The sequence below is a fragment of the Pseudorca crassidens genome, chromosome 12 (genome assembly GCF_039906515.1).
Source record: "Pseudorca crassidens isolate mPseCra1 chromosome 12, mPseCra1.hap1, whole genome shotgun sequence".
NCBI classification, from domain to species: domain Eukaryota; kingdom Metazoa; phylum Chordata; class Mammalia; order Artiodactyla; family Delphinidae; genus Pseudorca; species Pseudorca crassidens.
The window spans coordinates 79354341-79371229 of record NC_090307.1 but is presented as its reverse complement, the minus strand read 5'-3'; the positions used below and the strand labels follow the sequence as shown (position 1 = coordinate 79371229).

The window sequence follows — 16889 nt, the reverse complement described above, 5'->3', positions numbered from 1 at the left end:
ATTTTACTTCATGTCATAGTCACAGCTGAGGGCCCCCCCCCCCGCCACCAGATTTAAAATATCCCACCACATCCATGTGAATTTGCTGCAGTGTTTTGGGGGGTTTGGTGCACAGCTGAGGAACTGAGGCACTAGATAATCCTTGGATGGGCATTTCCCCTATATGGCATTGAAAGGACAAGCTGTCTTCCATTGACCTTACTTCAAAGTTTTGAATAAATCTCTCTTATTTATTTATTTATTTAGCTAGCCGCGTCAGGTCTTCATTACAGCACACGGGATCATCTTTGAGGCATGTGGGATCTTTCGTTGTGGTGCGTGGGCTTCTCTAGTTGTGGCGTGTGGTTCTCTCTCTAGTTGTGGCGCGCGGGTTCCAGAGCGCATGGGCTCTGTAGTTTGCAGCACGCTGGCTTAGTTGCCCTGCAGCATGTGGGATCTTAGTTCCCTGACCAGGGATGGAACCCACGTCCCCTACATTGGAAGGTGGATCCTTTACCACTGGACCACCAGGGAAGTCCCTTGAGTAAATGTCTTAAAAAGTCCCCTGAGGAGCTTCTAATGAGAATTGTCAAATTTTCCTTCAAAAACAGCTTGAGGGATGGGGTGTTGTCATTGATTGTCCTGGTAATGTCCATGATTAATAAACGACTGTGTTTATCCACAATCCCTGCCCAGTGTATTGACTGTTCTAGTAGGCCAGTTAATCATGCTGCTGTGATGCACTAGAGCTATAGTATAGCAGATTCTTGAACTTTTTGTTGTCAAAACACCTATAAACGTTACTGAGCATCCAAAAGAGCTTTTGTTTATTGGGTTATACTTATCAGTATTTACTCCGAAGAATTAAAACTGAGAAAAGTTAAAATATTTATGACTTTTTAAAGTAACAGTAACAAACCCATTATATGTTAACACAACCTTTTTAACTAAAATAACACTTTTCTAAAAGAAAAAAATATTTAGTCAGAAGAGTGGCACTGTTTTTGCAAATCTCTTTAAACTCTGGCTTAAGGGAAAACAGCTGTATTCTTGTGTCTGCTTCTGCTTGTAGTCTATTGTGACATCACACACGATGTAGCCTCTGGAAAACTCCATTGTGCACTTGGAGAAAATTAGAGTGAAAAGGATAAATAATGTCTTCATGTTATTTTGAAAATAGTTTTGACCTGCTGCCTGCTCGGCATTCCAATACTTTAAAAAATTTCAACAAAGATGTGGTTTGTCTGCATTTTATTCTTAGGCTGGAGCAGGTAAACTTTTCCTGCAGATAGTAAATATTTTCAGCTTTGCAGGGCATATGGTTGATGTCAAAACTAGTCAAGTCGACATTGCACTGTGAAAGCAGCCATAGACAATATGTAAGCAAATGGGCAATAGACTGTTCCAGTAAAATTTTATTTTACAAAAAATAGGTGACCGTGAAATGGAGCAAGACCCTGTGGTCCTCCCCCCACTCCCACCCATGTCCTCAGCCTGCCTTTTTTCTGTGGAAAAACTTTAGCCAAAGGATAAGTTTAATCAGAGAAGTGAGAAAATGCAGAAACAAAGGAAAACAGTCAAAGGAGACCAAATAATAATAATAGTTTACTCATTAAGCAAAGTCAAGGACCTTTAGCTTCTCCTCAAGGGCTATAGATAATATTCTGAGCCATACCCTGTGAGCTGTCTTATAGATACTAAAACCCCAGCAGGTGAAGGACGTTAACTACATGATGACCAGACTGTAGCCATGACATAAGCTACAGTTCCGAGAAATGACCTCAAAGAAATGGGAACAAACCGATCCTGGAACTGAAGATTAACTGTACTTAAAACAGTCAAGATGACGACGCTGGTCAGACCACCGATGACCAATTTCAAGATGACTGTCAGAGCTGACTGTGCTGTTTCTACCTGTAGCCCCTTCCCTCTGTCTATAAAAGCTCTTGCCCACTGATTGTCAGTGGCAGGGAGTCGGCCTTTGGACAGGAGTCTGCCCTGCCCCTGGTAGCCAGCATCCGAAATAAAGCAAACTTTCCTTTCCACCAACTTGCCTCTTTATTGGCTTTAGAGTGATGAGCAGCCAGACCCCCACTTTCGGTTACAATGGGATGGAATTGGCCCTGGTACCTAACTTTGCTGACCTCTGCCCTTAAGAGGAAATTTGCTGTCCAGATACGCTGAAGTGGTTAGCTGAGAAGCCACACAACTAGAAAGCTGAGGATTCAGATCTAGGCATTTCTAGTTTCACAACTGCTATTTTTCTCAGTTCTTCATGCTGTCTTCACTAATAAGGTTAATGATTATACCTTTAATGTAGGAGGAGTGATTATTGATTAGAAATAAATTTTTAAGGTAAAAATTTATCTGATTACAAAGTTATATAAGGGCTAGAATTTAGAATCTTCATAGATACCCGAGAAATGATTGGATGAGTATGTGTCTTTGTCATAATAAATCTTATGCACAGCACAGCATTTTAATTCTTGTGATAATTCACTAAAATATACATACCTGAAAGTGTTTTCTTTTCAACTGATGAGCTCTCTGAGTAATTATTTTTATCTTATTTAAATTATTATGTGGAATGGGCAATACATGTATGTAGTATAAAATTTAAACAGCACAAAATTATATAGGCAAAAAAGTCTCTTCCCCACTCACTGCCCAGCCAGCCAATTTCTCTCCTAGTGTTAAATCATATTACCTGTTTCTTTTGTCTTTCCAGCGATTGGTTTATGCAGATATACAGTGTGTTATATATATTTCCCTTTTCTATACACATAGTATAGCAAATGGTACCCATACCCTACCCATTGTTCCATTGCTTTATTTTACTTAATAGATAGTGATGATGTGTTGAAGATCAATCCAAGACATGCATATAGGACTATATAGGAAATTTTCTAATTTCAGAATTTGTTTGCTTTGTTATCTGTGTTCTGTGAGTAGCTTTTCTAACAGTTTTCTTTTTTGTTCTTTTTGGTTTTTTTTAAAAAATCGTTTTGTTTTGGTATTTGGTTGACATAAGTAAGATAACTTGACAAAGTCCTGCTAAAGAACTTAGTATTATCAGGAAGGTAAGATATAAACACTTAAAGCAATTAGAGATAAGACACTATATATAATTAGTGTCTTGGTTTGTGGAATATTAAGTGCTAAAGGTGAAAATTGGAAGATACTGATGTGGGTTCTAGTGAAGAGAAAAGATTCTTGAAGTTAAATGTGTTTTGTTAAATCTGAGGTTTGGATGACTTGGGGTAGAATCGTGGAAAGGAAAATAGCAGTAACAAAGACATGTACACAATGGTGTCTCAAGGAAAGACTTGGCTTCTAGAGAGGAAAGTTCAGCTTAACAGCAATGAAGATAGCAAGAGATAACTTCTAATAAGAGAACTCCTTGAGTGATCTAGACAGTTAGAAGTTCTGTGACAAAGTTCTAAATTAATGAAGCTTAGATTAATTGTGATGGTTCATGAGAATAGAGACTTAAACGTTGTTTTAGTAATGACTAAATAATTAGAGTAGTTCCTTGTTAGAATTTAAGAATTGCAGAAGAGCCACCAATAAGCGTTGTCCTGAGAGTTAAAGATCTTAAACAAACAAACAAACAGGAATACCAAGCCTTCTTTTGATGACCCAGCCCAAACTTGCCACTAAATTATGGCAATTCATGTATAACTTTTCCCTATTGCTCTTGCCTCCTTGCTTCTTCAGATTTTATTAACGTATCCTGGGACTGTTTTTAGTTAGTGCCTTTTGTATTGTCATATTTTGTCTCTTGCCAAGGATTTTAGCATTTACAACCTGCAGGCTCTTATTGCTCATGATAAAATTTTTTTTGAAGCTACGGTATGCCTCACATTATTGCAGTTGAGAAGCACCTAAGCCTTATTATAGCATTAAAATGAATTTCTTTATAGCGCTCCCTGGTGCCACTATAGCCTCTCTGTATGGGTTTAATCAGTTGGCCTCTACTTGAAACTCGAAGAGAAGGCACCAGTAGAAAGGTAATCATGCTTCCCAGAGTCCACAGTACAGGTTTGGATGTGCTCTGAAAGACAAATTGAAATGGTAGAATAAAAAGCAACCAAGATAGAGATACTCAGTAAAACAACTTCAAGTTGGAAGGAAAGGGAGCTAATATTTGTTTAAGACGATTATTTATTGAGATACTGTGCTAAATGCTCAACATAAATTATTTCCAGTCTTCACTATATACCTGCAGCTTTGTGTTATTTACTTTGGTTTTACAGGTGAGAACGTGGAGACCTAGAGAATTTCAGTAAAAGACTAAGAAAGTGCCAGAGCTAAGAGCACATTTTCTGGGAGAGGGACAGGACCTTTCTGCATACTGCTTGCTAGGTACTTGTGTCTTGTTACTCCTCACAGCAACCCTGTGAGGTCAGTGATAGGAGTGGTGGTGAGAGATGGGGAGATGAGACTGCTATGGGGCAGAGCTAGATCTCTGTGCTACCAAGGCTCTTGCCCTTAATCTTAGCAAACAAATAATAAGTACTGTCTTCTTCCAAAACAAATAAAAAACAAATGATTCACTTTTTAGTTCCCGGGCTAACTGCAAACAATGGAAAAACTATTTGTGGAGAAGGGACACAAAGAGAAGACTGCAGAGATGGCAGTGCTCAAGGTTCTGAAGGAGATTCCTAATCATGCTTCTTCTGGACCTTGTTTGCACAATAAAGTCCCAAATAGGAAATTTCAATGCATATTTAGAAGGAAGAAAGAGGTTCTGGGCCTTGGGCATTGGTCAGGGCACTTGCCCTAAGGGGCTAAGCTGGAAGCTGCTCAGTTGACGGCTCCCTTGTGGTAGTTACATGGTTTGCATATTCCCCTAGAGCTGTCAAACTGGAAGTCTTTCTAGGTATCAGTTTGAATCCTTGGGTCAAAGGAATAGAGATCAGGGATATGGAGAGGTGAATTTCTGTCTGTCTTTTGAAGCTTTGCCTAAATATTCAATGACTGGTACTTTTTTTTTTTTTTTCCGGTACGCGGGCCTCTCACTGTTGTGGCCTCTCCCCTTGCGGAGCACAGGCTCCGGATGCGCAGGCTCAGCGGCCATGGCTCACGGGCCCAGCCGCTCCGCGGCATGTGGGATCTTCCCAGACCGGGGCGGGGCACGAACCCGTGTCCCCTGCATCGGCAGGCGGACTCTCAACCACTGCGCCACCAGGGAAGCCCATCAGTGACTGGTACTTAATAGTAAATTTAAGAATACAATTTATTTGTGGCATTTAGCCAAATTTAGAATTACGGAGAGAAAAATGTTACTTTCTCCTCTTTTATTCACTTATCTATTAGGTGAGGTATAAGAAAAAGAGCAGCATCCTTTCAAACCTCAAAAATTGAACATAACTTAAATCCTTAAGAAAACTTTAATCCTTAAGAAAACTTTAAGTTTTAATATTTAACAGTATGTTTTTTTCCACGGGATGTGAAATGGGAGAAAAATACAATAGAGAGATGCATGTTAATAATAAGTTTTGAGAAAACTGCTTTGATAACCACATGACCCTTTTATTGGTCACATAAAGCTGGGAAGGACGATACAATAACCTTATTTTTCTCTGATAATAGGATGAATGTTAAGCTACAAAGAATAATTTCAGGCATTCAGATCCATCATTAGGAAGATCAATAATGGGGTTAGTATTTAGAGACAGAAAGTTTGACCATCAGTCAATTAAGAAACAGAAGACAGTATCCTAACCCCAGCAGAGTTGTAATTTATGTGATTGATAATAATTTTTTAATTTAATTAATTTACTGACATATGTTTGGAAAGCATTCTAATAAAACATTCAGGTCAAGGTCTGAGTATATATTTATTTAGTTTTCTCAGTAATAGATTTTGGATTTTCACCAAGTTTATCTTTTATCCCTTATTTTTCTTCAGCAAATTAAACATTTCCAGAACTCTGTTAGATTGTTTTTGGCTGTTAATTATTTTTATTATAGGGAAATTAATTTTTACGCTATCTTACTTTTGTTTAGTTCCTGCTGCTCTTTCAGTGTTTGATGGATGCACTTAATGACTAAATGAGAGAAAAGTAACCTAAGACCATTTAATATAAAACTGAGTCCAGCGGGATAGTTACCACACTGAGTAGTCTCATTCTTGTTTTCATAAGAAAGCTAGAATGTTGTAACTCAAATATACTTCCCAAGGTCACAGAGCTAGAGAGGCAGACTAGTAATCTTTTCTCCCCTTCTGTAGTTCATTGTACTTTCTGCTACGTTACATTGCCTTCTATGATTTAAGTGCTCATAAGTTTTTTAAAAATTGGAGGTTTAAAAAAATTATAAAAGTAATACATGCCCTTGAAAAAGTTAGGTAGTTTCGAAGGCAACAAAAACCTCCCTCTTCACCTCTTTTGCTCCCAGACTTGCACGAGTTAGTCCCTATGAATGGTCTTTTATTTATTCTTTCAGAATTTTATTCAGAAGACTCTAATATTGTATCTCTGTAATTTTTCTCTAATCTACCATAAAATTAAGGAAAATTAAACATTTTCCATCTTAATCCAATTTCCTAGCTTCCAAGTGTGGACTTTCAAACTACTCAGTGCTGCTTTTTAATAAAAGAATCCGATTTGTTATGTTACTGGAGTTGGAAGGACCTGTGAGGTAAGAAAGTCCCCTTAGCTTTTAAAATAAGAGGTTAAGTGATTTGCGTAGAGCTCCACAGTATTTAATTCCAGTAAGTGGTTCCAGATTTTTGTTCTTCCCACTAATCCGTACTGCCTCTCAACTCATCTTATAGGCTTAAAAGTGAACTGTATATCATAAACAGGCGTGTTTCATGTGTGTACTCAAGAAGTCTCTTCTAAAAATCTAATCCATAAACTAATACCCAGCACACAGCAGATACTTGAATATTTGGATTGAAATAATTTAAACTAATTTTTCACTACAGTTCGTTAAGAAAATGAGGGGGTTGGACCAGATCATTTTAAGGACTTTTCCACAGTAAATGTCTATGATTTTAATTTTAGTTTCATTCTGTCCTCAGAATATCAAGCTGTTTTTCTCCAGACTCAAAAGCTATTGTGTTGGGTGGCTAGTCCTGACTACCTTTCCCAGCAAGACAAGAATCTACCTGTGCCCTGTGCAGTGTTTGGTACACTCAAGTGCCAGGTTTCCTGTTAATCCTTTTCCTTCAGCTAAAGGGAAATTTAAAAATTATGTAAAGTTGCAAAATGGAACCAGGTTCCATACATTTCAGATCAGATTACAACTCTGTCCTGCATACTTTAGTGAGCTGATTTACTACCCAATAGTCCCCCTCATACGGGGGTGGGGGGGAGTATGGCTGGAAATTGGAGTATGAAGTTTGGGGCAGCAAGCTGGTTGGAATTTAAGTGGTGGTCCTGGTGGTAGTGTAGTGTTAAGCGGGATAGTAGTTTTAAGGGCCTGTGTAAAATAATGTTTATTGGCCAAGATTTGGCAGGAATGCATCTACCAGTTACCTTGACATACTATAGTGTGCAGTCAGCCATGGGTACATAAACATCTGTGAAGTTTAAGGGAACTCTATGGTTTTATAAAATTCATTCATCGAAAGAATTCTTGCTTTGTTTTGTCACTGTATATGAAATATAACAAAAATATTCCTTGTGTTTAAACAGTGTGGTTAAAGACAGGGCATAAAGGGTCATTAACAAGAGTATCTGGCAGAATGGCAAGCCTACTTATTCTTCAAATAGCAGATCAACAACTTGCTTAAAAACCTGTTTGAACATATATTAAAAATCAGTGCTAGCTTGATTAACATTAAATCAAATAAGATATAGAAACTGAAAGCTTTTACAAGTTTAATTTCCTGAAGTGTAAGGAGTCGCTTCCCAAAACTGATGTGAATACTGAATTACCACAGTATTGGAGTGCCTTTACTAACCTGATTTATTTGAGGTGACTCAAATTAATGGATTTAAAATTTAATTAATTTATTTAATTTAAGTTAAAATTAAATTAATGGATTTAAAATGACAAAAAAGATACTAAAAAGAATTATTTTAAGCATTAAGTCTTAATGGTTACTAGTTTGGAAAATTGGAAGGTACATAAAGAGTCTTATCTGTCCTGTAAATTAAGAGTAAGATAAAATCATATCAAGTAAGCCTTTATTATGGTAGAAAACCCAGAAAGATTCCATAAGACTATCAGGGTACAGGTGCAGGAGGAGAAGGGCGATTTACTTGAATACTTTTTAACACTATTTTCCTTGCCCTTTGTTGGAATTTGAAGGTTGGCCTCTGAGGACTATTGATGTTAATATACTGAAAGGGTAAATGCCTTTTGAATAGGTATTCATCTAAATAGTACTGGTTTTGCCTGAAAGTTCTTTTTCATAGGGTACTCCATTTAGAAGAAGAAAAGTTACTTTTCTCTTCCAATTTGTTAGCATATCTGGAACCAAGCTAAAACATGTTATGCTTAAGCGATACCAACTGAGTGATTTGGCCTTATCTGTACTGTGGAAGAGAATTAATTTTAATTCCAGTGTTTGTCATTAATTAGTAATCAGTTTCTAAACATGTGACTGATTTTATCAAAATTTGTTTAAATTGTTTTAAAAAACATTTTAGTCGGATTCAGTCAATCATGTCTGTTGACTGAACTTAGTTTATATTAAGCATAAAGAGTGGAGAAAACATTCATTATTTAAAACGATAGTAAGTGGAGCTAATGTTTCTCACTTAATTGAAGAACATTTCTTTTTGAAGCACCTTGACAATAATTACTTTAGTTCATGAAATTTCATCTGTTTTCAGAATTGAAAGAAAGCAGCTGTCATCATCTGAAAATTAAATATCTCAAACTGTACACGATGATATTGAATTACTGGTGATTCTTGTTTTCTTCTCCCAAACCCCCTGTATTTCTTAGTTTTCTGTCATGAACATATATTACATTATTAATCAGAACAAATAATGCTGGTATTTTTAAAAAGTAAACATAAAATAATACATTTAATTTTCTTCTGAATCTTTATAGTAATAAATACACTTGAGCACTTCCTTTTAAAAATTAGTGCCTCTAGCTTATAATTGAAATTGAGTGCTAAATGTCGATAGTACCAAAATATCAACTGCTAGTTATTTTTAAGATTCATTTAACAATGTTAAGAGAAAAACCAGGCTCTCAGTGGGAGAGTGTTTTATAGTATAGTTCATTAGTGATTTCTTTTTAAATTCTTAAAGCAGTATTATTAATTTGTATTTTTAGAGATTTCTGTACTGTGTAATTTTAATCTAGAAGTACTTGTATATTTTATATGTCATCTTGATCAACATTGGGGCCCCCAGCCATCTTTGGGCCTCTGGAGGACTGTATGTTTCTATGCTAGGCTGGGCACTGTGTGCTTTATCATCATTGTTATCATTATGCTGGGTGCCAGGCAAGTGCTTTTCAGTACTTTGAGAGACACTGAAGTGTGGTGCTTAAGAGCGTGGACTTTGAGGTCAGACTGCCTGGATTCAAACCCTAGCTTTCCCAGTTACTAATGGTGTGACCTTAGGCAAGTAAAAGTTACTTAACCTCTTTTTTCAGTTTATCTGTAAAAGAACGGTAATTGTTCTCCGTATGTCATCGGATTGTTATGAGAATTAAATGAGTTAATATTTACAAAGTACTTAGAAGAGTGCCTGACATATTTAATGTTTATTAGTCAAATGAACATTCATGTAATCCTCATAATAACTTTAAGAGAGAGATGATTATTTTACAGACGAGAGATTATGTGATTTGTTTAAGGTCACACAGCTAGTGATGTGGATCTGAGATTTAATTCTGGGCTGTCCAAAAATGTGTGTTGGGATTATAAGTGCCTATCTTATAATAGCCCTTGCATTTGGACATGTCCCCTGGCAGTTATTTTATCTAGTCTATCCCTTAATGCATCACGTCAAAAGTGATTGATGCTTATGCTATATAAAACTTGGCATAACTATAGTCAAGTATGCATGAAAAAAAATCAGGCATGATTCTAATGGGTAAAAAGGACATATGTGGGATTGTATCACCCGTTTCTAAGACATTAAAAAAGTACAAGTTGTTTAAATTTTATGATCTTAAAACCCAGCAACCCCCCCCCCCCCGAAAAAAAAGTTACGCAGGATACATAGTTTAGAATAGAATCAACTGTATATGAATATAACAAATACCTGTTTGGGTGAAATAAAATTATTGGGAAAAGGAACATTATAATAAACTGAGAAAAGTATGTGTTAATATGGAAAAAACCTGAAAATGATAATTCAGGATATATACGTTGAAGTCAAACGTGGAACGAAACATCCTCATTTAAAAATACATACACCAGGGCTTCCCTGGTGGTGCAGTGGTTGAGAGTCCGCCTGCCGATGCAGGGGACACGTTCGTGCCCCGGTCTGGGAGGATCCCACATGCCGCGGAGCGGCTGGGCCCGTGAGCCATGGCCGCTGAGCCTGCGTGTCCGGAGCCTGTGTTCCGCAACGGGAGAGGCCACAACAGTGAGAGGCCTGCGTACCGCAAAAAAAAAAACAAAAAAACCCCCCAAAAAACACCATACACCAGAAAAGTTTATTTATCTTGGCTGTACTTCAAAATAAAGCTTTAAGAAAACCTTATTGAAGCAATAGTAATTTATCTGTATTTTGGTGGTTTCATTAAAATTTTTTCAAAAAGTACTTCAAAACCAGCAATACTAAAAAAAGAAAAGCAACGGTCTGATCATGAGAAATATATAAAGTATAATACCCAGAAAATACTAAAACTGAAAACCTTAATTAGACCATTCTCCTCTGTGCAAATGGTTGATAAATAAAAACAGCCATTATTTATGAAGCAAAGGCTCAGTTTTAGCCTTTTTTTTTTTTTTTTTTGGCTGTGTTGGGTCTTTGTTGCTGCGTGTGGGCTTTCTCTAGTTGTGGCTAGTGGGGGCTACTCTTCGTTGCGGTGCATGGGCTTATTGCGGCGGCTTCTCTTGTGGAGCATGGGCTCTAGGCACGCGGGCTTCAGTAGTTGTGGTGCACGGGCTTAGTTGCCCTGCGGCATGTGGGATCTTCGCAGACCAGGTCTTGAACCCATGTCCCCTGCATTGGCAGGTGGATTCTTAACCACTGCATCACTAGGGAGTCCCTCAGTCAGTCTTTACAATAATCTTTTTAACAAACTTTACAAGAAAAGTATTTTGTTCATCCATCCTATTTCTTAAAACAAATGAAGATGGAAACAGATGGGAGGTACCCATTCACATGTATTAAAGAAGCAAAAATAAATAAAATGGACAAAACCAAGGCTGGCGATATTGAAGGGTAGCCTACTCATTTATTGCTACTCTTCAAAAAAATGTCAATAAATCCAGTCTTTCTAAATAGTGATATGGTACCACAAAATGAAGACTGTAAAATTCATGTCATTCTTTCACCTAGTAATACCATTTCTGACAAATGGTATTATGGAAAAAACTCTTTTTCGTTGATGTTTCTAGTTATATTATTTATATTTAGCCAAAAACTGGGATCTCCCTTAATTTTCAATAGCTATGCAAAAATATTTGTTCAAATATGGATTTATATTTTCACTATTGAGGTTTCTTAATAAAATCTAACATGTGCTTCTAAGTAATCAAGAATACCAAATGTACATGATGCTTACATACATATAAAATAACTTATTAATAATGATAAAGGTTCTGTACAAATCTTCTTTCTAAATACCAGTTTCTTTATCTGTAAAATGAAGGTGTGGGACAAAATAATACCTGACACTGATTCTGTGAAGGCTGTGAACCAAAAATGGCAAGAGGGGATGGATTCTTACAATTATTTTTTGTGGCCATGAAGTCCCCCTCTTCTCTCTGCCCACCCCTGCTTGACTGATACTTGATACTTGACTGATGACTAATGTGTTAAGCGCAGGGCCCAGTCTTTTGTGTAGGATTTCAGTAAGTCAGTGGATGATATGTGGATAGATGAATTAATGACTAATCCTGTTATAGTTTTTATTTCTTTAAATTTTTCCAGTTTTATTGAGATATAATTGACATTAACTAGTTTTTATTTCTTTTGTAAAGCTGGTTAAATAAGGAACAAATAATACTCTTGCAGTGTTTTTTTGCAGTAAGCCTTTTGTTCATATAAAATATAAATGAAATAATATCTTAACATTTATTGATTAAAGTAGTACTGTGTACTACTCTTCTAAGCATTTTTTCAAAGATTTAATCCTGATATTAATCCTATTAGGTAATAATTATCCTCAGTTTATGGATGTAAAACGTAAGGTGCAGTAAGGTTAAGTAACCTACTCAAAGTCGGACAGCCAGCAAGTTAAAGGGGGCTGGGCTTTGAGCCTGTCTTCATACCTTCTGCTCCCGTAACTCTGCTCATACCTCAGTGCCCTTGACTTTGGTGGGTTCTGATAGGCATGTGTTGAGACTGGGTAGCCTAGGCAAGAATGTGGGTCAGGCAGGGTTTTACCACTAGACCAGGCAGTACGCCTGCTGGTTGGAGATGGGGAACCCAGGCCAGTTGAAAAAACTCATCAGGACTTGAAGAGTGAAGGAAGCTAGGGTAGGCATCATCTTTTAGGGAAAAAGACTAAAGCTAGGATTGTTTTAAATGAGGAATGAGTTTGGCTAACAAGTCTTAGTTCCAAGTATTGGCTTTAACAGGGCTGTTTAGGATCGCTTTGTTATTATTATCCATTTGTACCACTAAGTTTCTGGCTGATAAGAAGCATCTACTTTATGAGCTGTTGCAGGGAGAAGATGTTAAATCTTCAAATGAGCTAGAACCTCCGTATTCCTTGGCCCTTGAGTTTTTCTCAGTCACTTTTGGAAGCAGCACCTTTATCATTCTCATGGACTAGGTCATGATATCAATGTTGCATTCTTTTGAGTACCTTGGCCTTGTGCCCAGGTTATTTCCCATGTTACAACCAGAGCTCTCTTGTGGTGGACCTCAAATTGGGGCCCTGCCTTTTTTCCCCCATTCGATTTTTTTTTTTTTTTTCGGTACGCGGGCCTCTCACTGCTGTGGCCTCTCCCGTTGTGGAGCACAGGCTCCGGACGCACAGGCTCAGCGGCCATGGCTCACGGGCCCAGCCGCTCCGTGGCACGTGGGAACTTCCCAGACCGGGGCACGAACCCGCGTCCCCTGCATCGGCAGGTGGACTCCCAACCACCGCGCCACCAGGGAAGCCCTATGTTTTTTTAATTTTATTTCTCTTTCGATTTTTATATCTTGGAAACATGCTTTTTTAATGTGGGCCACCATGAGTACATAAAAGGTGATGCCAGTGCTAGCATATGGTTGTGCACAACAGTAACAGACCGGTATTATTTCAGGTTAGAATCCTAACAGTTCTAGAGAGAGCACAGACTGAGTGTCCTTAAAATGTAATTTAAGAGTTCAAATCCAAAACACTGACATTCTGAAAAGCATATGTGGCAAGTCAGTTCAAGGTAGTACATAGAATTCAGATTCCTTATTTTGAGAAAAGCTATTGCCAATCCTAAGGCAATAAAATAAACAGAGGCAGCAGGGGTCAGGAAACAAACTTATAGGCCAGTGATTCCTGTTTACCACAAACGTTGTCAATATTTCATCATCCACATTTGGGTTTATGCCCAGGTAGAATTCTTCAGTTGACCATTTTGGAAATTCTAAACCATATATCAGGAGTGTTTATATTCGAAAAATGTTAGTGTTTGAAAAGTGGTAATCAATAGAATACATTCTTACAGAACAGATTATCAATAAATTCTTACTTAAACTGGTATTTCTTTTAAAGACACTTGTTAAGAAGACCGTGTCTTGTTAAAATGAACCCTGCTGTTTTTGGAGATTCTTCTGGCTTTGTGTTGTTGACTGTGTACTTTGCTGTCCCATTAGTATTGTCAGCTGTCAGATACATCTGAGGCCTCCCCAGGGCTAGATTAACAAAGCACCCCACCACCCAGATCCTGATGTCAAATAAAGAAGGCAGTATGTAATTTTTGGTGCTGTTCCCTTATTTGATCTTTCCTCAAGGTTATAGATAAAAATGGATTTTGATTTAAGGATTCTTCCCATGAATATTTGTGTTAGAGTGACATCTAAACATAGTCTTGGTGAATAAGACTGATTTTAAGTCAAATACTTCCAAATATTATTTTTGCACCTGTCACCTCAGGTAATCTAAAGTAATTTAAAATGTGAAATTAATTCCCATATATGATCCCTGTGTTGCCATTTATTGAGTCTTGCTATGTTCTGAGAATCTGCTAAAAGCTTTATGTGCACTTCCTCATTTGATCCCCCATTTTAATCCTGTGATGTAAGAACTGTTACCTTCATTTTATAGGTGAGAACACTGAAGTATCCATGGTGCTTTTCATAGTGAGTGGCATAGTCATGCTACAAATTCAGAGTTGTTCTCTAAAATCTGTGCTCTTTACTCCTACATTTACTCTAATGAAGAAGTTAAGAGGGGTGGTAATTTATGAGAAATATTTATTGTCTGCTTTTCCTCCTTTTTTCTTGTTGAGTTCATCACAGATCATGTTCATGTGATGTGTAATAAACGTAATAGAGGAGATAAAGCATCTACTTCTTCATTCAGTAACCATTTATTTATTGAGATCTAACATCATCTTCTACCAGTTTCCTTCTTTCATCCATCTATTCTGATAAGGATCTCCAACCTTGTGTGCAAAAGACAGTCTGTTAAAGTGCACAAATAAAAATGTTGCTTTGTTTCTTTTTTCCTTTCTATTTAAAATTCCAACTTTGTGGATGTTTTAGAGCTTACAAATAGATTAGTGTTAACCACATACTACATTTCATTGGCTCTAAGATGTATCCCCCGCCCACCCCCTGCATTTTAACATCTCAAATTGTGGTATTTCTTACGTAAGAATTAATTAGTGTTTTTTATTCCTTAATGGTTAATAAAATGACAGTATCTACAATTTATTGTTTCTTAGAGTCAATGAAATACAGAGTTATGTGTAGAAAATTAGAATGTAAACAAATAGACACATATTGGGGGATGTGTGCTCATTTATTATTTAGCTGATAGGAGTATGTAGTCAAAATGGTTTGTTTTTACTTTTATCTCGCCTGCTTAGAATTTTCTGATTTCCCATCATCTGTGTTACAGGAATGCTCTTGCCAATATAAGCGCTACCCAAGTGTCTTTTCCCAAGGCATACTGAAGTGGACCATTTTAGAATTGTTGAGGCAGGTAAACTCCCGTCGGATGATCAGCATAGGTGTCATAGAGAGCTACATTGTTGTAGCACCCATTTCAGTGTTGCGTAGATTTCATCTGGCCTTGAGCCCATTCACTGAATTCTTTCTCTGAATATTTTAATTCTGTTTATCCTCTAAATTCTCCTGAGTTAGTAGTATTGGGCCAGAAAGCTTTCAAACACTGATGCTATTCTTCATACTGTGTTTTCCCATCTTGCACCTTCTCCTTAGGTCTCGTTTTGTTTTGTTTGTTTGTTTTGTTTTGGCCACACCATGCGGCTTGCAAGATCTTAGTTCCCCAACCAGGGATCAAACCCCAGCCTCCTCCTCCTGGCAGTGAAAGCACTGAGTCCTAGCCACTGGACTGCCAGGGAATTCCTGACCTTATCTCATGTTGATTATTGTTGTTTCCAGTAGTGCAGGGCTCACTTTGTATCCTCCACAGTTATTTCCACTGATGTTCATCATTTTCTCATCACTTTTAGTTTTAAAAATGATCTCGGATTTTATTTACGTAGACTATACATTTTTTCTTTGTCCTGCTTTTTTGTTTGTTAAACACGATAGGGTCAGTCATCTTATTAAAACTCCATAAAACTAAACATGAACCTGCCAATTATAGAGGATGAGATAGCAGATATTGGAGTGGCTGCTTGTGACCACCTGTGCCATCTGTTGGTAGCTGGTAGAGTTGATTCTTTTGCTCAAGAGATTTTTCTTCTTTACAATGAAAATTTGAAAGTTGAAAATTCATAAATAAGGGTTTTCTGTTTTTTGTTACAGATAAAACTCTTACATGATTTTGTAATGAGATTCTATATGAATTTAAAAGTAAAGCTCTTATATTTTTATAACCATAGTATTGAAGGGTTCTTATAATTTTTTCTAAAACTTTAACAGTATAGTAGTGTATAAAATGAAGATCTCACACAGTACTTTAAGATAGCACAATAAAGAGGTTAAAGTAAAGCAGTGGTCTTTAGAAGTAAATCTGATATTTTATAATATCTTTTAAGGTTAAAGGTAAGAGTCCAGTTTTATTCTCTGAATCCCATGAAAATAAATCACTCATTCTTGCTATTTTCCTGTACAAGATGTGACACAAATTGGTTTTCTTTGTCTAGAAATTAAGTTGGTTTCTTAGATCATAGACCACGTTAAAGAAATCTCTTTATTTTTATGTCTTATTATTTTCATGGGAAAATATTAATGTTCCCCCCAATAAAGAGTATTGACCTTTTTACGTATGTGTTTCCCAGGGGCATGTGCTTTTTTTCATGGTGGCTGCCCATGGTAGTCTTATTTAGAAGAGAATGGAAATGTATGTGTGTGACTGAATCTGACTTGTGATCGCTTTTACAAAATAAATTTCCCTCTTCTCTCACCTTTCTCTTCCTTATGCATTTACACCCAGATTCTGCAGAATTACGTGCTTATATAGCTCCTCTCACACATGGCTGAGTGCTCTACTTGAGCAGAAAAACTACAGCTGATGCACTGTTTTCTTTACTGCAGTTGTCCAGTGCTGCATAGAGCAGCTGTCATTGTTTTGCACAGTTCTCTTTTTCCTCCAAAACTGCCTGTGGCAATTTGTACTCATTCTTTATTACCCAAGGGTTTTGCAAGCAATAAAATAATGTATCTGACTACTTAATGGCCTAATGTGATTCC

The 16889-nt window shown here is 37.1% G+C and overlaps 1 protein-coding gene across 5 annotated transcripts in view; it reads left to right on the top strand.

Moving 5' to 3' along the window:
- MED13L (mediator complex subunit 13L) overlaps nucleotides 1–16889 on the top strand; it is a 297225-nt gene that overhangs the window by 185081 nt on the left and 95255 nt on the right. For 2 of the 5 annotated variants that reach the window (XM_067700704.1, XM_067700703.1), the window contains exon 3: nucleotides 6534–6624. The exons of the other annotated variants lie outside the window; for them this stretch is intronic. In XM_067700704.1, the coding sequence (XP_067556805.1) occupies nucleotides 6534–6624 (91 nt within the window). The remainder of the gene's footprint in view (nucleotides 1–6533; nucleotides 6625–16889) is intronic. 5 annotated transcript variants of the gene reach the window in all.